We start from the raw sequence: 22991 nt of genomic DNA on the forward strand, positions 1-22991 counted from the left end.
CAGCAGCTTCAGGTAATGTTCACATCAAACATCAGAATGGGGAAAAAAATGTGATCTCAGTGACTTTGCCCGTGGCATGGTTGTTGGTGCCAGACGGGCTGCTTTGAGTATTTCTGAAACTGCTGATCTCACGCTCAACAGTCTCTAGAGTTTACACAGAACGGTGTGAAAAACAAAAAACATACAGTGAGCGGCGGTTCTGCGGACGGAAACGCCTTGTTGATGAGAGCGGTCAGAGGAGAATGGACAGACAATGGTTGGAACTGACAGAAGGGCTTCAGTAACTCAGATAACCTCTTTACAACTGTGGTGAGCAGAAAAGCATCTCAGAATGCACAACACGTCGAACCCTGAGGCGGATGTCACTTTGGTAGCCGGTTGACACTGAGCTGAAAGCTGATATCTACCCAGTATTAGTAAGGTGTTCCTAATAAAGTGCTCGGTGAGTGTAGATTATTTGCTTTTCAAATTGATAGTCCCCCTCCACAATCTCGCCTTATAGTACATCACAGAACTTGATGGATAGAATGGCCATTCCCATTTTGTTGGGCTAGCTTCTGTATAACTGACTTAACGGCAAGTCGCTGAGGAGAGGAGAGCTAATATGCTAATGTTGACTAGAAGATCTAGTGAGAGAAGTACAATCTTTGCTAAAGCTACGTTAACCTTGTTGCTAACGTCAGCTTTCGTTTTGACAGTTGGCTAAACACTCTTGCAGCAGACACATCTGCACAGTTCTCAAGCAAGTGTGACAGACTTTACGGCCTTAAATGCTCAGACTTGTGTTGTCACCATAGCAATTAACCCTTAAAATTCCATAATCACTATTTTATGTTTTACTACCCAAATTACCATAGCAAACAGTGGAGGGACCATTCTATCCATTCAAGTTCTGTGAGCACTGTGTAAAACTATAATGCCGGGTTTTCAGACTGCCCTCTGTCTCTCCTCTGCCCAGTGTTCAGTGACATGTGGCGTGGGAAGAAGCACCAGACAGGTGGTGTGCAGTAACTACCACCAGCCAGTGGACCAGTCTTTCTGTGACCCGGACGAGAGGCCCAGCACGGAACAGGAGTGTACGGCTGCGCCCTGCCTCTCCGTCTACCAACGGCAGCGGGTCAACGACCAGCCCTACGGATACCCCCAGGACCCGGGGCACCACCCCGGGCACAGCAGCTGGAACGTGCCCTCAGCTGACAACCAGTGGAGGACGGGACCCTGGGGCGCAGTATGTCCAGCATGTCATCTTTGAGGAAATTGTGCCACGTAGAAGTATTTTGTCCTGTGCTAAAATGCTCTTAGGAATCAGAAATTGAATCACTTTAATTGCCATGTATAGGCATTTGTTAGTTTGCAAAACCTATTGAGAGATTACAGTGTTTCACATGGAGGCCGCTTGATGTTCTAAGAAACTGTCTATATTGGTATAAAAAACTGAACGTGTTTCGTCAGAAAACCTTCATGCCTTTACCGATAAAAAAATTTTTTAGGAACAGCCATTGGCCGAGTAGCTGAAGAGTAGCTGAATTTGTTCTTCCTTTCTTCCTTTTTCCCCGTTCATGCACCTTGGTTGTAAGGTGAAGTACTGTAAGTGTAAGTGTGTGTTTTTATAGGATAAAGGGATATACATGGTATAAGGGGAGTAGGACTTTACAAAGGGACAGTGCAAGACATAAAGTACCAACGACTGTTGACTATAAAGTATGTCACTCTACAGGCATTCAGTAACCAAGAAACATTCTAGGTTCCTTCAAGTGGGATGAATGATATGTTGGCTTGCAGATTAAAGTTTTTTTTTTCTTTTTCTGAAAGGCCATGGGGACAACATGGTTCTATTTGGAATGCCTTCCCACCAGAGTGTTTCATCTCAATATGCTGCTTAGTCTCATAAAATGAGCTTGTCTGAGAGCGCTGCTGTTCAGGCTCACTTTGTCCTGTCCTCCCTCACATATCTAGAGGTCTGACTGTACTCACTCCCATAGACAGTGGGGATGTGTCATTTTAATTGCATGCAGAGTGTACCTGCTGCTCCGTTCAAGGCTGAGTTGTTCAGTGTTTCAGATCGGCCTTCAGTGGTTTATGTTTTCCATCTTTGGAAGAGTCATTTTGCATAGTACAGCTGGTTTTGGTCTTGGTTAAACTCAGGTGACTGTAGCATGAAGGAGTGTGTGTGTGTGTGTGTGTGTGTGTGTGTGTGTGTGTGTGTGTGTGTGTGTGTGCCTGCATTGTTTCTGGATTGGAAGCATTGAAAAGACGTAGAAGATAATAATTTTGGAAAATCCTGGATTGACGCTATAATATTGAGGTGTGTTTTTATCAGACGTGGGTCAAACAGTAAAAAAACAAGCAAATACTTGTTTTAATACTCTTAGGCGACAGAAGGGTGAGGTTTAAGACACAAATTAAAACAAATGAGTGGCACATTATTTGAAAGTAAATTTCATATACTTTTCTATGGAGCCTGGGAGTAGCTGTCCTGTAGGGGGAAAAAAAATCATGGTAATGAAGTATAAACCTGTGTGTGCACAACCTGCTATTGTGAGCCCACATATAAAATGTGTGCTCCAGTTGCATAAAAAGGTGGCGTATAAATAAGTTAATATGTTTAATTAGTACAACAATGCCAACCCCCTTTCTGAGAGCTTGATGACTCTGTTACATCCCTCCAGTCTGCGCACTGATGATGATGATTGAAGAGCCCCTTAACTGTAAATATGTCAGTCGTCAGTTGTTTTTACTACTAATAATAGGTAATGCCTTGGTGACTCATCCTGAGTTTTTAGCCTGAAGTAGAATTTCATGAATAAATCCATACATTATACCTACTAGTCCATACCCGGGGATGCGCGCGCCACAACTCCGCGTAGACTTGCGCATAAACAGCGTAAATTTGGGAAAATGGAAAAATCAGCTTTGTCAGACCCTGCCTATGCCAATGCTCAATGCCCATGTGCAGTTTCAGATTGATTGGCCAACCCATTGAGGAGCAAAATGGATGTAGACAGACAGACAGAAGGACAGAGTTTTCCTCATTTTATATTCAACTAATTATGGCGAGTGAGTGATTTGACTTGCTGCGGTAGCTAATCGAGCACACACTTTAAATGCGCACATAATAATGAAAATGAGGGCACAAATTAACTAAAATGAAGGAATAATATGTAATTGTTCACTCAAATTAATTAAAACGAGGGCACAAGATCTATTTTGTGTGCACGCATTACCATCCCATGCTCCCAATATAGTTAATTGTGGTCTTGAATTTTAATTTTTTTCTCCACTCCCAAATTGCTCTGATGCCTGCTAAACCTCACCCATGTGGTACTCCAGACAGTTTAAAAGAAACGCTAAGATTTACAGTATTTGCCCAGGTTGGACCCAGGTCATGTAAGTCCTCATGCTGTCACAGTCCTCATGTAACGCACTGTTTGTGCTCTCCAGTGTTCCAGTACATGTGCAGGAGGCTTCCAGAGGAGAGTGGTGGTTTGTCAGGATGCGGACGGCCACAGCAACAGCTACTGTGATGAGAGGGTCAAACCTGCCGAGTCCAAGAGCTGCGACTCGGGGCCTTGTCCTCTGTGGAACTACGGTGTCTGGGGAGAGGTGAGGACGTGTTTAGGCTCAGGGACACAGTTTTCTGTCTACTTTCCCCTTTACTCTGAACCCTCTTCCCAGATCCATTTTTTTCAACCCTCTGCCTCCCTACATTTTCCCTCTCACCTCCTGTCTTTCACCTCTTCTCACCTGTTATGCCTTCTCTGTTTGTCTGTCTCTCTTTCTCTCTCTCACACTCACGCACACATACACACAGGCACCTGTGGGTCGAAGGACAGTGTTCTTGTAAACTCAGTGCTAATTCAGTCCAGAGTGAGACACAATAAAAGAATCCTAAACTTTATTTTTTTTATTTCTCTCCTCAGTGCACCCAGACCTGTGGAGGAGGGAGGAGGACCCGCCTGGTGGTGTGTCAGCGGCCCAACGGCCAGAGGCTCAACGACCACAACTGCGACATCCTGGACAAGCCGCCGGACATGGAGCAGTGCAACCTGCAGCCCTGCCCAGGCTCTGCCTCCTGGCACCGCCGACCATGGAAGCCGGTACGATAGTACTTCCTTATTCCCCTCCGACACTTATGTTCCTCGCTGGGGGCGCGTCACTGTGAGTAGACGTGGTGTGTGCTAAAATGACAGGGAGAGTACTTCGGACCTGTGTGCCGAGTGTTTTTTTAGCCTTAAACTGTAGGAGATTCAACTGAGCGCTAGGTATCTAGCGTCACTGTTGGCCTGCAAGCCTCGGCCCACCCAGACGGGCCTGCAGTGGCATGGTGCTGATTAGAATCGAGAAAAAAAAAGGAAAAAAAAAAACAGAATGCTGCTCCACTTAGGGAATCATTAAAAACACATGGATCCCATTTCGAGCCTCGGCTCCAAATTAAAACCTATAAATTAGAGGGACAATGCTGTCCAATAATGCCATATATTTGTAGCGGCAATAATGAATAACTCAAGAAGATATTTATTTCATATGTGAAGCGTGAAGTAAACGTTCTTTGTTGATATTGCTGTCTTCATCCTGTATCCGAAGTACACAAGTGTATATTTGTGTATAAGAGTTAATATTATGACCTTTATTGAACAGCAACAAATGACTGTTACTGTATTTTGTATATGTATCTTTGTACAGTATGATTTTTTTTAGTAGTTAGTTTTCATAACTGAATATTATATTTAATATTTTTACTGGTGCTCTTGATCAGACCTCTCGTCTTTCTTCATGAGTAAATACATTTGTACAGAGGAAAATATTTTCAAAACAACATGTTTCATTAGTATTTTTGATATTGTGGAAGTTTTTTTTTTACTCATAGGTGAAAGCTGAAATACAATTCAAAATTGATTCATCTCTTTTAGGTCAAATATTTGAAACAGTCTACATTGACATATGTGATATCCCAGTAGCAAAGAAAAGTTTCCAACAGTCAGTTAAAAATAAATGGCTTGACGAGCACAAAGATAGAAAAGTAACCAATATAGGAAAATATTAATTAATTGTTAAAATATATTTTATTTCATTTTGCAGAGTATATAGTCTAGTATATACACATACTGTACATGAAATGGGAAAACAGGCTGAAATGCCTTAGAAAGCTACACTGTAATTATAATTTGTCATCATTCAAACTCATCATTCAAACATTTTATCATACCTGGTCACTTGTATAAAACCCCAGATCGTTTTCGTCATTTGTCAGTCTCTCACTAAGTCGATCAACAAAGTGTTGACCTAAACAAATATTTTATATGGTGGGCACTTTGGACTAAATATTACTTTACATCTGTGAACGGAGGTCAATGTGAGATTTACGCAAGATAAGATTTAACCCATTATCTCCGGTAAAAGCAATGCAGAAAACAGAAAAGTCAACATTAAAATGCAATTTATAGTGTTTGCCATTTTGATCTTTTTCCTGTGATTATGACATGGTGCTATAGAAACAATTTCAGTATACCGCGGTGGGCAGTTTGTATTGTGAAAAGAGTTTTATTTTAGCACGTTTCCAGGTCTTACAATGGATTTATTTATTCTGGTAATGCAGAGTCAAAATCAATGCAGTTTATTAAACATAAAACTATCAATGCAGTCAGTAAAGGTTACGGTTCAGCTGTTCTATTTTAGCTTTCATCTGAAAGTCTTTCGGTATATTGTTCAACTTCATCGTCCATAAAAACAGCCTGAAGCACACAGATACCTCTTCCTTATGATATTGTAGTCATTTGTTGCTGTTTCACTTTTTTTTCCTTTGGCCAGTTTTTATATTTCTGAAGGATTTTTTTTTTTTTTTTTTTCAAATGAAACTTATTTATTTGTTTACAATAGATTATTCATTGATGCAGCTTTAATGTTTTGTTCCAGTTTAGACTGATGTAACACTTTACTTGAATTATTTGTCATTATTCACACATGTCATCTGAACACTGAGTACTGGTCTGGGCCTTTTATGTGTAAAGAATATGGGTTCTTACCATAGACTGGTTTGCCACGTCAGTCTCTACAGTCATGTGACCTGACCAGTGATCCAGATCACTACTGCTACTCGTAAGGTAGTGATATACAGGGCAACTCTTTAGGCAACGCTTATGGGCAATATCCCTGAGGGAGTTGCCTCAACGTTGTTGCATTGATTACACAGAAACCTCTTCTTGAATCATTTATATTCATTTTCAGACTCTGGGCCCCATTTTGTTTCCTATTGCTGATAAATATTGTCAAGCTCTTTGCCTAAAAAATTGCCCAGTGTATCTCAGCCTTTAAAAGCACTATGCAAATGGGACTGTTATCAGGTAGTAACTCTTTTAATTCTCAGTAATTTACAGCATCACATACAGCTGCATTTTATGGCTAGTTAACCTGTCAACGCAGTATATAGCCAGATCCATTTTAGCCGAGCAACATGTTAAAAAGGATCTGCTCTCAAAACTTTAATCTGTTATAGTCTTAAGGTCAATTCACAGTTTTAGTGTTCTGTGACAGCCTTGTAACATATCCAAGTGAATTTACAGTTCTCACAACAGTAGCTCAGTGCAAGAGCCACTGTACTTTTGCCATATATGTGTATGTCCTGGACTCTGCTTTGAGACTCTGCTGTGAGACAGGCACTCACACATACTTTCCAATGGTTGTGCAGCTTTGCAGATTCAGGCTCTTCCAAACAATTTGTGACCAGTTTGAGAATATGACTCTGCACCGTATAAGCACTCTGAATTACCTTTTAGTTATGGCAACATGAAGATATTGTGACACATAGTTCAGGTGAAGTGTTGCACTTGGTTCTGTATTTATGCCGGTACCCTCCCCGGTGAGGATGTCTGCAGCCTCTTTCTTTTGTTCCTTGGTTTCTCTCGCCGTTTGTGTCGTTCCCTCCCAAGACTCCAACCAAGACTCCTCAGCCATGGCAGTTTCCCTTGCAGCTCTTCATTTTTAACCCCATGGTGCACAGTTGCCAGACTACAGGGAGCAACTCTGCTTTATTTTGCATTTTTGGTTTCGTTGTTGTTCTTTTTGCTATTTATTTCATTCACGTGCAAAAATACATAAACATGTTGAATTTAGCTTTTCCCACTGTAAAGATTATTAAAGAAACATAAATGTGAAATTTGTGTTGTTTCTCAATGCAATATTCTACTGGCAAACTTAGCAAGGATTGTTTCTTTGGCAAACGTTCATCCCTTTAACAATATTAATAGTTGCTTTGTACTGTATGCTCAAAGTAAAACACAATTTATGTTCAAGGTTATGAAGACATCATATAAATCCCACAAAGCGTTTCACTTAGAAATAGCATTACAAGACAAAATAAGACACAGTACATTACAAAATGGTAGCAGTCTACTACTTTATTGCTTTAACATGGAAACAGTTATTTTGTTTAGTTTACATTTATATTCAGTAGTTATTGTAGATACTGTAGTTTTCCTCTCACCAATAGGCTAGAAGTTGCACAGCTCACTAGCACACTGACATGTACTGGTGAGCCATGTGTATGCAATTCAGCAGTGTGTCTTTATTAACTGTACAGTATGTAATGCCTTGAGGTCAAATACTGTAATGTAAAGAGCTTATAGAAAAGACTTGACTTGTAGGTCATTTTGTGGTATTTGGTATTTGACCCACAATTGGCTTCATTCCCTGGAGCATAATCATTGTATAATGCTAACTTTGGTGGCATACTTGAAATCTTTTTCTATATTACCTCTGTGACTTCCCATACAGCTGCATAGTGTAGTGTAGAACAGACTGCAGGCCTTCTCCATTTATATTATGGGTTTTAGCATTTTATTTTGTAATCTCCCGAGAGAAAACATACACAGTCCAAATCAAACTTTGGCACTGGGTGGCACATCTGTTTACAATTGAATTAACAGAGCTCTCCGTAAGGCCTTTGGCAGGAAACCAACAGTGTATTACTTTTACTACAACAATAATTGGTATTAATCAGTGTTGGCAAAGACTGTGTAGTAGATGAGTAGTGTTTATGGAATATTGCTGATTTGTGCATCTGTCATATTGTCATGTCTTCTAAGGAAGAGATCATTCTATCAGCACAAATATTAAAAAGCACCTGGGTGAAAAGTAACATCAGACAATTTAACTGAAAACATCTGTATGCCATACCAGAGGCCTCAGTTAACAAGGAAACTCAGAAAATAACAAATTACTAAATTTGACAGTTGTTAATTTACCCAAGTGCAGTGTAGTATTCAACTAATATAGCTCTATACAAAACAATACTGTACATGTTGTATTGGAGAGTTTTGAGCTGATTAAATTTAAACCTGAGGCCATCTGTGATAAAAAAAAAAAAATAAATAAATATGGCCTGGATCTACGTGACATTTATCATAAATCTGAATTCAAAAGCACTAGAAGCTTTGATACGATTCTTTGAATTGTTGTGATGAAAGATAAATGGTATCAGTTCATGTCCTGGTGAAATGCCATGTTTATTAGCAGCTTATCCTCCGTCTGGGGAGAGAGGGAAATAGCATGGCCTTGGATCCTTTTGTTACATAACATGGCCACAATATTTCTTATGGCTGTGGAGCATGTCTTACCTTGTGTAGTGGCCTCTTCTGTTGACAGCAGTCCCAAGTCATTTTTCTTTGCCACAGAGAAATACTAGCATTTGTGTACCAGTGATTAGCAATATCAATCAAATACGTTTGCAGCAATAACTCATAAGCTTGAATTATAAGGTTCTATCTGGGTGGAGTGCAGTTTTGAGATCTTGAGCGTTAAAGATTTGACACCCCAGCTGACAAAACTGTTATGTGCTTTATACATTTTTAAATATTTAACTCCAAATGGAACACAACAGAATCATAAAGTAACATTCAAAGATCATGAATATGTGGATAACTCAATTTTGAAAAAAAAAAAAAGAAAAAGTCCAATAGAACCTTATAATTGAATGAAATCCTGGTATTTTTGCCACAAAGTTATTTTTAAATTCTTTATATGCAATCAATTCTTTAATCAAATATATCTCACACATGCTTTGTATTCTCTGTTGTATGTTATAGATCTGCCCCCTCTTATGGAATTAAAAACAAATTAGTTATCACAGTGACCACAGACATTTTAGGCTGTTTAGGCTTTTTTTGTCAAGTCATTCGTTTAATGTTTTTTTTTATTTTTTTCTTGTACTTTCCTGGCAAAAAATGTAAGAACACTTTAACAGGGGAATTACTTTATTTATGGTATACTACCATCTCAACAATATTCACAACTGTGCATTGCTTCTTGGTAAACATTTGATCAAACTTAGTCATTTTTGTGATGACAATACATGACAATAATGTGCAAAAAAGCAATTTTACAGATCAATCAACAATCCAGTTTGTTGACAAAATATATATATATTTTTTTGAAAGCCTTGGAAACTCTTTCTAGATGAATGATAGCCAAAGCAATGTTTTTTACGTAATGCAATTCCTCCGAACACATTTCTCAGTTTGAACAGTTTTTGAGATATAAAAAAATATTCAGACACAACACAAATATTTCTCATTTATTGCACAACCTTTCGGTATGGAGCAGCATACTTTCACATAAATTAGCAAGAATGTAAATAACTAATGGTGATTACCTTAAAAGCAATGTTGATGTCAGATGTGTGCAAAGAGCAACAATACGGCTGTGTGTGATGAATTGGCAACCGCGCCACCATTTTAGTAATTTATGCCTGTTTGTTGCTAACAAAAACATACCATTTCCTGCCGAGAGCGGGTTTCCCATGGAGGGGGATCGTAGTTGAAGTGACTCTGAACTAAACATGCTGGTTCAAATGAAATCCACATGCACAACATTGACATACTTGACTTTGGCCTGAGGCCACTGGGCAGGAACATTCTCCAAACCTGTCACCCTGGGGTCAGTTGGTCGTGACATCACTGGGCTTGTGTTTCCTGATCCTGCCCATATGCCAGGCTAGTGAGCAATTGGAGCGGTGGCTGGAAGGTTCCCCTGGTCTTCACCAACATTGCTCTTGTCATGGCTGTAATTGAAACCTGAGTTGGGAGCTAACGTTACATTTGGGCCTTTATGTTAGTTTTTTGTAGCTGAAACCAGCAAAATGATGCAACTGATGGTTTGTTTCGTTAAAAATGAAGCACTATGGCTCGCAGAATTTGGCAGACCAGAAGACTGAAGCCTTGGGAGGCACAAAACCAGATGCGGTGAGATGTTATCTGAAGATTCAAAATATTTGGACTAAAGCATAGCTTTCACAGCAGGAATGGAAGTCTATCTCAGGTCAAGTAGTTGGATGACATGGAGAAAAGTTGCAACAATATATTGCAATAAAATATTTATATTATTTTTCCCTTCACTCAGGTTCAGTTCTGTTTCAAATCATTTTGTTTTGGCCCTGGATTTCATTCCAGAACGCTGTAATATTAGCATGATTTTCTTTGCCAGCACTTGTGTAAGCAATCTCACCATTTATTGTAATTCAGAGAGCAATTAAAAGATGATACCAAACCTCATTACCAAAAATAACAAATGACATGTATCGCATGTTGCGATTGATCTGTGTTTCATTCTCATGCATGCACTGACAGACAAGATATTTATTTTGTACATATGGCAGATAAAAATTGAGCATCAGGAGCTGTAATGACCCTCCTGTTTTTATGGACATCTGCTATTGAGCATGGTTGACATCAAACGTTGGAGTATGAAATATAGTCTGTTGTATTGCGGCTTGGTGCAGTGCACATTTGAGTCTCATTTAGATGTAACTATTAATGCTGCCGCTGTAAGGCCAATGGCAAAAACGACCCATCTGAGGGAACATGAGTTGACTCGAAACCACATCGAGTCTTTGCAGGGCATTGGTAGAAACGAACAGAGGGCAGATAGTGTTTGCGGGCGATCCAGCTGGGGAGAGATGCAATGAGACGAAATGAGAGGAGACAGGGTGTGAAAATCTGGAAGCATTTAAGTCGGGCTATCCCCGGCTCATCGAATGATAGGGAACATGGCCTCAGTTTGACATGGCGTCTGCTTTTCCTCAACTGAACGGTGAAGTATTTTAGAGTATTCTTAAGTCTCTGGGAGTCACTTCTCAGACGGCACTTAAATGTATATTCTTGTCACATGCAAACGCGATGGGGCCTGGTCATGTTTGGGCCTGTCGATGCTATCAAGTTGATGGAGTGGACTGGAGTTTGTGGAATTGACAAAGAGCTTTTTTTTTCCTCTTACGGTACTCGGGGAAAGACAGTGATAGATTGGGTGTCTGAGAAAATTGTTCTAACCCACTCTAACAGGGAGTGGAGGTCTTGTTTCATTTCACCTTTGTCTTATATACTAGACTACCGTTGCTGATGTGTGGTGAGTTAGCAACACTATAGACGCCGATTTACTTTCTACCAGAGACAAAGCTGTACTCATACTATTTGAGTGTGTGTGCTGTACGATCCACACAAGTTAGCTACCTGCCGGGTCTGTTTCTACTTGCTCACCGTTCTGCGTTAGCAGAGCCACTGGTCCACAGATGGTGAGGAAATTCCAGTATGTCAGTCAATGTCTGGTGCACTATTCATCAAAGTTACATTTTCAGCCTCTTCTACGCTTGTTATTAAAAGACACCGCTATTTAAAGGAAAAATCCACCCTTGAATACACTGTTGCATATCATTGATTTGTGATGTTCAAAGCATCCCAGGAGTTATGTTGTGGTGAAGTGTTTCCCACTTTCCCTAAACCTGTCTCGTTTATTTCTACTTAAGATAGTGAGTTCCTACATTTCCCAGAATGACTTTCAACAGCCCCCAGAGAATGGGGTTTTCTGTGCTTTATATCTGTAGGCGGAGAAAGAACAATGCCATGGTGTGCTGTGCTAATAAATTACAAAATTACAAATTACAAAAAAGGCGTTGTATTTCACATCCAACCGACAACAGATCGGAAAACATGTCAATCTGTGGCTGCATTGTCCTTTCAAGTGTCGTCATTTCAGGGCTTTCGGGTCAATTTTTTTTCCATTTTCCATTTTTTCCTCTCGTTCTGTTCTTAAAATGGGTGAAATAATTGAATACTGAATTTTTAAAACATATTTTGCTAACCGTGATGCGGAAGTTGCATTATTCTCACACCAGAAAGCCACAAAATGCTGGAATGCTAAGCTAAGTAATGGCTAGCGATTTTTTTTGTTTTTTCATTGCACCTTCAAAACCCATCAGAATCTACTTCAACAAATAAACAAATGCATAATAGAGGAACCCTCGATAGCAAAACTAGTCAGTATTAGCATTGGGCGTAGTTAAAGGCAAGACCCCGGTGGGATCCAGAATCCCTTATATGGGCCCAACAATTATGTCTCGCTTGAGAGGACAATTGCATTATGGTCTATTGAGGCTACTGTCAGAGGAAGAAATTGGTGTCGCTGCCTCCTCTGATTGTTGAACATCTGTGCGAAATGGTGGGTCTTGAAAAAAGCCTTTGCTGTTGATGTTTTAGATAGTTGAAAAAAATTCTGCAATCAAACTAAAAAAAAAAAACTGCTATCATTGTAACTATGCTGGAAACTATCTCGACCTGATGTCCTGTCATCTATGTTTGGCCAGTTATTTGCGAGAAAAAGAAAAATACACCACTAAACAACAAAATGGGCCAATAAATGCGTGTTTCGCCAATAGCAGTGTTTTAACAGTGTTCTAGTGTGGATTTTTCCTTTAAATCATGGAACACACCTCTTTGGAAGGCATATTGCCTTTGTCAAGACTTAGTACCACCCATGGACTTGGCTGAGACCAGGTACATTAACAGGTTTTCAAAGTGTGGGGGTGGGGGGGTGTTAAAAAAGGGGATAGTAGTTTTGGTAAACAGAGCGATTTGCACTCAAACACAAAAAAACACAATCACCCTCATAATACTTCCATAAAATGAAGCGGTGTAAACATGGTTCTGCTTGGGGATATGTGGTAATGAGACACACACAGAGCAGGTGTGGAGCTCCAATAAAAAAATAACAAAATAACTGTTATAACTATGGGATCTTCCCTCCCTTGCATCATTTGTTTAGTAAGTTTTTTGTAAACCTGTAAAAGTCAAGCTCTTCTACATTTTGGAGCTTTGCCATACCTCCTTGTATGCAAGCTGTGGCAAGCTGTTTGCTATGATAGATTAAGAAAGGCAGCTGGGTAACATTTAACAGGAAGAGGGAGTTAGACTTGGACATCCTATGTCAAAGGGCACTACTTTATAACTTTATGCCTGATCTGCTGTTTTTATTCAAGTTCTGTCATCAAGAATTATTTATATATATATATATTTTTTTTCTTCGCTTTTTTGCCATCTGTAGTAAACTGCAGCAGAGTATTCAGCTGGGCAGTACTGGATGTTTCAGTATAACATGGTAATGGAAAAAGCTCCCAGTGGAATGTTTAGACAGACGGAAAAACTAGGCTGTTTTGTCATTCCATGTTGACTTATGGTCGCTCGGTGTATCTTTTCTGAGTGGTGTTGACTTAAAAGGAAACTGTGTTAGAGAAACTCTATATGCCCACTCAACCGGTTGTTTATTTGACTCTTTAGAGATGGCAAAGTTGTGGAGTGCAGACTGTGCCGTTGAGTTTAGTCGGCTATTCATCTTGAGTCGCAGGCACACTGCAGCTCCTGTAGCCGACAGTCTATCAGAAACTGCAGAATCTGTATTGGCACAGACAGGGAATAATTTCCACATTATCCTTTTCAATCAGCACCACCCTGGAGTTAATGCAATGGCAAAATCAACATGTCCCAAATGTATTTTTACACTGGGTGTTCTATATTTACTGTATTACCATTTCATTTTTGTTGAATATATGATATGATTTCTAGAGTTTACAATGTCTTCTTACCAGATTGGATTGGGTATGGACTAGGTTAGACAGTGAGATGAGTTGCACATACATCATTAGTTAAGCCTGCTCCTGTGCATGGTTTCAAACAAGTCTGGGTGGCTATTTTGGCCTGATGGATAAAAGATCTATGACTCTTGACATTCCTCTGCCCCATGACGCCGCTCTTACCAGCTGTTCCCGCGTTGACAACATGTGTTGTTTTGACTTCTGTCTTTGAAACGTTCCTGCAAAACAGCACTTGAACAGAAAAGCATGCTCTGACCATATGTCTCATTCCCCCTTCTCTCCCTCCTTCTCTCTCTCTGTCTCTCTCTAATGTTCAGTATATCCATGCACTGAAGAATACAATGATACTCATAAAGTTGTAACAAAACACCCATATCACTGTGTTGAAGTGCATCGAGTTCCCTACTATCATTTGGCCTTGCTTGATATGGTGTCTTTGCATAACATATTGTCTCATAAATTAAGATTTTGCATGGCCATGAAGAGCAGATAACTGTGTTTGAGATATCTCACAATCTTGACAACTTGTAGTTCAGGGTATAAAATTCCAGACTATCTTCACGCAGCCTTTACTTGCAAGTTTGTTCTTGCTCCAGGTCAGCACTGAGCCCCTTTGAAGAGTCAGTGTAACTACGGTTACCATATGCTTGGTATTACCATCATCTTGCATTGCGATCGTGCTGCAATGTGATCGGAATTCGACCTTGGCACTCACACGTTCTAAGATATGGTATTACTTAGAGCCAGTAAATATAGGATAGATGCAACTAAAAAAAAACTATCCTTTGTGGTCTAAAATTGCTTTTGAACAGGCTTTTCCTTTATGCCTAACAATGCATCTTTGTTCTGACATGAAAAGTTGATCAACAAAAATCCATTTAAAAGCTGAAATCTAAAGAGGTTTTAATAACTATACTGTAGTCCTGTGAAAGGCTTTAGTTTCACAAAACAATTTATTTAATTATACTGTAGTACATCAATGTAGTGATATAGAAGCAAGCCGAAACTGAGAGATAAACCAGCATATCTGTTAAGTATACTGTGAGGGAAGATCTGGTACTTGGCAGAACTCACATTAAAGCTATTCTTGTATTGCAGATTCAGCATAAGACCAATGTTTCACAAATGTCAACTTGTACCACTATCACCAAACAAAAACACATCTACGCCTACAGTTCTCACAGTAAAAAAAAAATGTTTGCACACACAGTTTGCACCCATAGTAAACAGTGATAAAATGAATGCCTATTTAAACACAAAGCAGTTATGATCTAATCCAAAGTTTATAGTTGTGTTTGTGGAATTCCCCATCTCTCTCTGAGGTTCAGTATTAGCTGGTTTGATTGTCATATTGGCTTAGTGACAGATATTTCAACACTAGTGTTGTTTCTCATCTGTATCCAACTGTTTCCTTGTGTCTTATTGGCTTACCTGTTCACAGTAAAGGAGTGGGTGGGGTCTTCTTGAGGGTGCTGCCTGCCAGTCCTACACAAAGACATCGGTGCCCATAAAAAAAAAAAAAAAAAAAAAAATCAATAGTTGTTAATGTTTGGATGTGTTTTGGTCTCATTAAAATTTACCTGTAAGAAATTATTTTTGGTAATTTCATTGAAGTCAGACATCGGCGCTGCAGAAATCCAAGCTGTTTTATAGTCAGGTTTAATACCATGCAGAATAAACGTGAATTAGCCAGATTTGGTTTGGCACTCAATTATGTGAATTGTTCCAGAACCATGAAACACTAGCAAATCAGGAATGCTTGAAGGCATTAAGCAGAACAAGTAAGAGCTGCCTGGCTGTTAGGTATGGCTTTAAATATCACATATCTCTTTCTCTGCAATACTTCTGTTCTGCTTGGAGAACCTTGTTAAACAAAAGCCGTTTTAATTGGGTGGTTTTCAACATTGTGCCAAATTCAAGGCGATTGTGTCATTCCATTTTATAGTAATCCATATTATGCCTAGATGAACCTCATCGGATTATAGTAGATTTAACCCACCTAATCATGTGAAATTAATTGCTGTTACAACTTGGGAGGCCAAATCTGTCTCAAGAGAGTTTCATTTCCCATGTGACTCATTGTTTTACATGCTACTTTTCTCATGGAGATTTGTCTTCATGTTGTAGAGAGCTGGAGACTTTTTCCCCATATATTCAAAACATTATAACACCTGTGTCATTTGAATTAGTACACAAACTTAACTTGTTAATATCTAATACAACATATATAAAAATGTAGACAAAGTACATATAATGTTACTAGTAACACAAGGCATCAGATCCTATCATGCCTCTGCATGTGCCTTGCAATACTCAGGCACATAATAATCAATCCTGCACCAAGCTCCGAAGGATATGCACACATCCATTTTACATCTGACATTTTCCAAATGCAGGCACCACTATTTTTCTTAAGTACAAGTTAGAATAGCAGCTTGACAGCGCACTTGTAGCAGCTGAAGTTTGGTAAGTGGAATAGTCTTACCTGAGTGGGTGCTGGTGAGTGAAGCAGCCCAGCGGCAGAGCGGTGAAGCAGAGGTCCCTGAGTCCTTGCCCTCCTCTTGCTCTCAGAGGTGAAGCTGTCCTCTGGTCCCACGCGCTGTGCCAGTTTTCTGTGCTCTGTGTTACCAACCCTGATTAACTAATGGCTGACAGATGAGGTTGGCAGGGTAGAGGGAGGAGCACACCGCCATATAACGTCTTTTCTCCCACCGTTAAACAGCAGATACAGTTCAGCCGGGGAGCACAGCCCGTATGGCTGCGATTTCCTTTCTTCCTCCCTTTTTTTTTCTTTCTCTCGTTTTTTTTTCTCCTTCTTTTACAGCAGTAAGGAGGGGCTAGCCCCCTCCTTATCCCCCCAACATGTTTGCCTGTCTCTGCTCTTGTCTGAGGTAGAGGTAGTTCTGTTATCATTTTTGAGTGAGTGTGCAGCGGGTATGTGAATCTGCCGTGCTCAGGATCAGTCGCTCAGCTCTGGCCCGGCTTTGATGTTCCCCGTCAGCTGAGCCAGCCCTGTGTTTAAAATGCCTCGGTAATTACAATGCGTATGATGCATGTGTGTGCAGTGTCAACCGCTGCCCGCACCACACTAAAGAAGAAAAGGCAGGAGGTGACTCTATTGAAGGGTTCAAATGGGTACTCCAGACGAGTGCACTCACCTAAGTGCTACTCAAACCTCGAGCAGCAGAATGTTTTCTTCAGTTAGCAGGGGAAAAAAAACTCTCTTAGCTCTTAGAACTTGGAGACTAAGAGATAGGAAAGGGGGGAAAAAAATGCTTCAAGAAATTTCTCCAAAAGAAGCTCTTTCATTCCATTGTCCAGTACTCTGTAGTATGATGAGCACAAGTGTACCATGAGCACACTGTAAAATGCATGCGTTTGGTGTTATGCAACATTCTGAGATCATAATTAGAGGACAATGCAATATTATGTTTATTATCTGGACTGGAAAATATGCTAAGACAAAACGTAACTCTCCTCGTCTTGTGTATTCGATTCCAGCACCCCATTTTGGAGTGGCTTTGTGCAGGGGCGCTCATTCGTCGAGCAGAAATAGCTGGCATCCTAATTGCTGTCTGGCCTCATGAGGACGGAAGAGTCTAGAATATTTTCATCTACTGTCTCAGGCAAAGGCCTTTTTCAATGCTTTCATCAGTGTCTCTGGTTTTTATTCATTATGGGTTTTTTTCTTCTTCTTCTTTCTAGCTTTCCTGAAGCATTTCTAGGTTCCTTATTGGAACCAGATGATTGTCTAGCCATGCACATGCATCCAGGTTTCTCTCTGAGTCTTCTCTTCCTCTTGCCCATGTCTCTACCATCCTCAGGGGCTTTAAAAGTAATTCCTCTGTTTACAGGTTAAATAGTTGGCTGCATTCCACCAGTGTGAGTGTTTGACAAAGGTTTTAGCAAAATCCATTTGATTTGTTTAGCTAAAATGTGTTTACAGTGTGTTCACTTGGCCATGAGATGCAACAAGTAAGCTGTTGGTGCACCCAGTGCTCTTGTCTTGAGATCTAAATATGTACATTATGTTGAGTAGAACATTTTATTGTACGACCATGTTTATGTCCATGGCTTTGTTGACTCTGTCTCTCAAGGTCTATTTTCTCTTTCTTAAAAGTTTATTTAGCCTTCAATTCACCCTTATGTACTTAAGGAATCCCCCTGCAGCCGCCAATAAACTACACTGTAGATTAAACAAAGGAGTAGATATGGAAATATTGACTGCAGCTTAAAATTCAATATAGCATAACACAACTTCACAGCATCTGATTTTCCACCCTTGTTATATTACCCCACAAATTTTGTAACTGCACTGGATTACCTGAATAGCATCAGAAAACGTTACGTCATCATGAGTGTTAGTACAGATATAAACTTCAATGGGACTGTGCTAACACCACTCTCTTGTCTCTTCTCCTGCCCCCAACACCCCCCCTCCCTCTCTCCCTCTCTGTCTCTCTTTCTCTCTCTTCAGTGTTCAGTGAGCTGTGGTCGGGGGACCAAGCAGCGGGAGATAGCCTGTGTTTATCAGAATCAAACCCAAATAGAGGAAGAGCACTGCAGTCATCTGTCACGGCCGCGGACGCAGAAGGCCTGTCGGGCGAGGGGATGCCCCAGTTGGAAGGCCAACAAGTGGAGGGAGGTATGTGTGCTTCTCGCTGTCCCAACTGGCTCGCAAAATACCCTGGGCCCCTCAGGGACCATGCTAACAGTAACTGTTAGCAGCTGAGACACCAGCACAAACTCAGCCAAAAGCTTCTCAGAGATCGCAGATGTAGGACATGTACACACACAGCACCTGTCCAATCACCAATCAGTTTACACATGTTCAAGAGCAATGTGCCATTTCCTCCAATGTGAGCTAAACACCACAGGCTGGATTTACAAAACTGTTTATGCAACTTGACCTGTCTACTTGAGGATTAACATGTTCAGAAATAAAAAGTTCAAAATGTTTTTGCAAGTTTTATCTTGCTCGGTTTACAATCAGATGAGTTCTTCTTTTGAAGCTCTTTTATAGCCCAGCGTGTTTCAAGAGCATTTTTTTTTCACACCAATGCAGCATGACACACAAAAGCTTGCTCATGCAGTTCACATTCAATTGAATGAATCATATAACAATTTTATTTTGTAGCCCAAAAGCATAGTAAATTAACTTACTGAACTTACAGATAAAACACAGAGATCCAAAGCTGCAGCTTATGCGGCCAAGCTAGCCCTCCCATACAGATGAAAGCATGGTGTTGACAAGAATGACAGAAGTCCCGGGGCACAGCAGGTTTCTGTAGCATTGTAGACTGGCGCAACCAGACACTGGCAGGGCAAAGGCCACGCACAGGAGAGTCATCAGGGGAGTGAGGTCACAGTCGCGGTGGAGCCGACCACACAGCCTCGGTGTCTGCTGCTGAGTGGCTACTCGTGCTGCTATGACACACTTTTGGCCCGAAGTCAGTGGGCCAGGGCACGGTCCAGGAGGCAGCACAGGGAGAGAGATGTTAAAACCCAAATTTATCACAAGGACACAGAGCAGACTGAGTGGAGAGATGCTTTGTCATGCTCTGACAAGTTACCCAGCGGAGCAAGTATCTGTTCAGAAACGTACAACGCACACAGAGGGCTTGCATTCTTTGTGCCTCAGGGCGGGTGTGATGTGTGAATAAACTTGCGCCACTTCTTTTCTCGCACTCCATGGCTGAAAACTGTTTCATGATCTCCAAGTGCTGAAGGCTTTGTCAGAGATTTCAGGAGATTCTCAAAAAATCTTTCCATGTCCTCTATGAAATCTAATGTCTCCTTGCCCCCTGCTGGGTAGCTGTGAAATCCCAAAGGGTCCACAAGGACCCACCTCTGTCTCCCTCCATGAGACTCCTGCCATTCCCCAGCCTTAGAGAGCCTCCTTCGCCCTCTCACTCTCCCTCGCTGGTGTCTGGAAGCAATCATCTTCCTCCACATACCACTAGTAACCATGAAATCCTCAACTAGAGCATAAAGACATGTTTTATATCTTAACATCCATGCCTGTGACAACTTTGGAAACCTCAGCACCAACCGTTTGGGCTATTGCACAGCTACTCAGCCCTCTCACTCACCTCTGACTGGGGGTGTAATGGGCGTCTGGGGGTGAAGGCTGCCCATTGAGCCTTATATGTGGGGTATCCTGTATTGAATACTTCAAGGACACAAGAAGAATTCTTTACTTTTTACTGGCTGCTTTAACTTATTCTAATTCTGCAGTTATTGTAAGTCACTCTAGATAAAAGCATCAGCTAAATAGGGAAATGTAAATGTATATGTATTGTGAAGTGATATAGACCTTTATAGATATAGACTAATAAACCTTTGATGTCTGCATGTGTCCACCCGCCCCTCCACTGTCATACCTCTTTAAAATCTCTACTGTGTCTTCTCCCCTCTCAAAAAAAAAAAAAAAAAAAAACACTCATATTGTAGATCGCCAGGCAGCTTAAGTCTGGAGCTACTCAACACTAATATGAAATACTCTCCTCATTTTTCATCTACACTTATAAGCCATTTCTAACAAGGAGAACTATAAGTCTTTTGCAGGAGAGATTAGAATCAAGTTTCTTAAGCCATAACAGTTAACAGCAGCCATGGCCGTCCTAATAGCAGGTTCTGTTTTAATGCTTTGTAGGATATTGAGAAATTAGGCCTTTTTTTGACTTAAACCTTGCCCAGGGTCAGATTTCCTAGGGTGCCTTTTGTTCTCTTTCCAAACTTGAGGACGTAAACCTTCACATTCAACCACATGCTCCACAATGATAACATGCAATTCTAATGAGAAATGAACAACACAAATACATCTGGAAATTTCTGGAAATTTGATACTCACTGTATAAAGCACAGCTTTTCTGGCTGTGTCGAATCACTGAGGCCATGCAGTGTTGTTTGAGGTCTGTAGGAACATTACAATGAAATCAGCCTGATCAGCTCAAGTGCTGAAGAGCGCTTCCTCAGCATGCAGGTATGCTTCTCAAAGGACATCAAAGCGATGGATGAGATAGACCTGTGTGTGACCCCAGCTATATGGCTCACAAAGATGCGACAAACTGGCTTTGGATTTATTAAGTACATTGTTAAGGAGCATCACAAATTCTGACACAGCAGACCAAACAAAGCACATTTTAAAATATTGGGGAAAATTTTCCATGGGGAAAATGGACATGTCTGTGGGAATGTTTATTTATTTATGAAAGGTTTTAACAAAACAAAGCTTGCTTAAATTAGAAACCAATGTGACTGTGTGAGTGTGTTTTTTCTGATTTTGTGTTTTTTGTACATACGTGCCCTGGCAGCACCGGGGCCGGATCAGTGGGTAAATGACACTCAAAGAGCTCAAACATCCCATAAGATAGGTGGAGAATTGATGTTGCAAGGCCATGAAAATAAGTAATTTAATACATCCTTGCAGCTGTATACTTTTGGGAGAAATATGAGAAACACAAAGAGAAACATGCAGTATATAAAGTTTCCTTTTGTTGCCTTGCTGTCATTCTGATGTGCGTTCTGTGTTTCTTTGTGTTTTGTTCTAGTGTTCTGCCACCTGTGGAGTCGGAGTCCAGAACCGAGATGTGTACTGCAGGCTAAAGGGCACCGGACGGGTGAGAGAGGAGCTGTGCGATGCTCGCACACGTCCTGACACTGTCCGGCCATGCCAAACTGCAGAATGCACCCATTTCACTTGGGTTGCTGGCGAATGGGAAGAAGTAAGCGGAGACTCTCTCTCTCTCTCTTTCTCTCTATCTCTGTCTCTCTCTCTCTCTCTCTCTCACACTCTCTCTCGCTTTCTCTCTGACTACCCCTCCCTCCCTCTCTGTCTTCCAGTGTTAGATACAGATGTTAAATCATCTTATTGAGGTTTTTATTGGCAGAGATCTCACCAAACTCTCTCTCCACCAGCCGTGTGCTGAAGGTCGCCCTGCACTCTTGCGTCAAACATGAGGGCTTTGCTGATAACCATCACTTGCCGATAAATCATATCAAGACCTCAAAGCACTGATGGCCATCAACCCTTTTGTCTTGTTGAGTATCACTGCGTTCTGCGTCATGCATGCAGACTCTTTCATGTCCCCTGCTTTGTCCTCAAAAGTGAAGCATGAAAGCGGAGCGCCATGTAAGGACTTAGCGCTGTATCCTCCGGAGGAATGTTTGCAGCGTTCAGACTCCTGTCTGTGTCGCTGCGAGAACTTACAGCCTTCTTGCTTTCACAGTTTGGCCCTGAAATCTTTTTTTGTTCTCATGAGATTCAAAGTGATTGTCATGAACTCCACACACACACACACACACACACACACACACACACACATCCTGGTCCCTGTGATCACTTTTTGATTGCTCCTATAAACCATGGCTGCACTGCTCGAGTCAAACCAGTTTAACATTCAGTCTATGATTTGCTATTCAGTTTATGTTCGCAATATCACTGGAGCAGATGTTTGGGAGTATGGTGTTTGAGAGCTAGTGTAGCCTTCGTCATACAACACTCAATTTTATATTAACTCTACCTGTTTAAATCTCTACAAAATAGGGGATTTGCAATTCTCAGACAGAATAGTTTCCTTTTGGCCATCTGGAGAACTAAAGAACCAGCTAGCAGGAATCTGAAACCTCCCTGTGTGTCACTGCACAAAGTACAACACTGCCCCCTCTGCCTAAAATCAGGCATTGAACAGATTTCCAATCTTACTGACTTGTCATGTTTGATCTTCCCTGTAGTGTAATGCCACCTGTGGGGAGGGCGTGAGAAGCAGGGAGGTGGGGTGTGTGGGTCCAGGGATGACCCCCGTCCAGGACGACTACTGTGAGCCCTCGTCTCAGCCTGCCGCGCTCCAGTCCTGCAGCGCAACTCCCTGCCACTACATGTGGATGACGGGGGAATGGTCACAGGTAGGAAGAAAAGGGGACAAGCTTCAGTTTATAGTCTATATTTAAACAGAAGTAGTTTTGTGCTTAGCCTTAATAATATCCGAGTCGACACGTAAGAGGAAAAAGTATCAACCAGATAACAGATTTTCACAAATAATACCTAAAAACCTAAAGATTACATTTCCATTTTAAT

The 22991-nt window shown here is 41.0% G+C and overlaps 1 protein-coding gene across 2 annotated transcripts in view; it reads left to right on the plus strand.

Moving 5' to 3' along the window:
- The window catches only part of LOC139655575 (A disintegrin and metalloproteinase with thrombospondin motifs 20), an 81819-nt gene that overhangs the window by 53754 nt on the left and 5074 nt on the right, over positions 1-22991 (plus strand). For both annotated transcript variants that reach the window (XM_071533020.1, XM_071533012.1), the window contains exons 27-32: positions 959-1228; positions 3442-3603; positions 3921-4097; positions 18390-18557; positions 21466-21639; positions 22649-22819. In XM_071533020.1, coding sequence (XP_071389121.1) covers positions 959-1228; positions 3442-3603; positions 3921-4097; positions 18390-18557; positions 21466-21639; positions 22649-22819 — 1122 coding nt within the window. The remainder of the gene's footprint in view (positions 1-958; positions 1229-3441; positions 3604-3920; positions 4098-18389; positions 18558-21465; positions 21640-22648; positions 22820-22991) is intronic.

The sequence above is a fragment of the Centroberyx affinis genome, unplaced genomic scaffold (genome assembly GCF_046629955.1).
Source record: "Centroberyx affinis isolate AG114_WGS23_722 - 3 ecotype Tasmania unplaced genomic scaffold, CSIRO-AGI_Caff_v1 ptg000158l_1, whole genome shotgun sequence".
NCBI lineage: Eukaryota > Metazoa > Chordata > Actinopteri > Beryciformes > Berycidae > Centroberyx > Centroberyx affinis.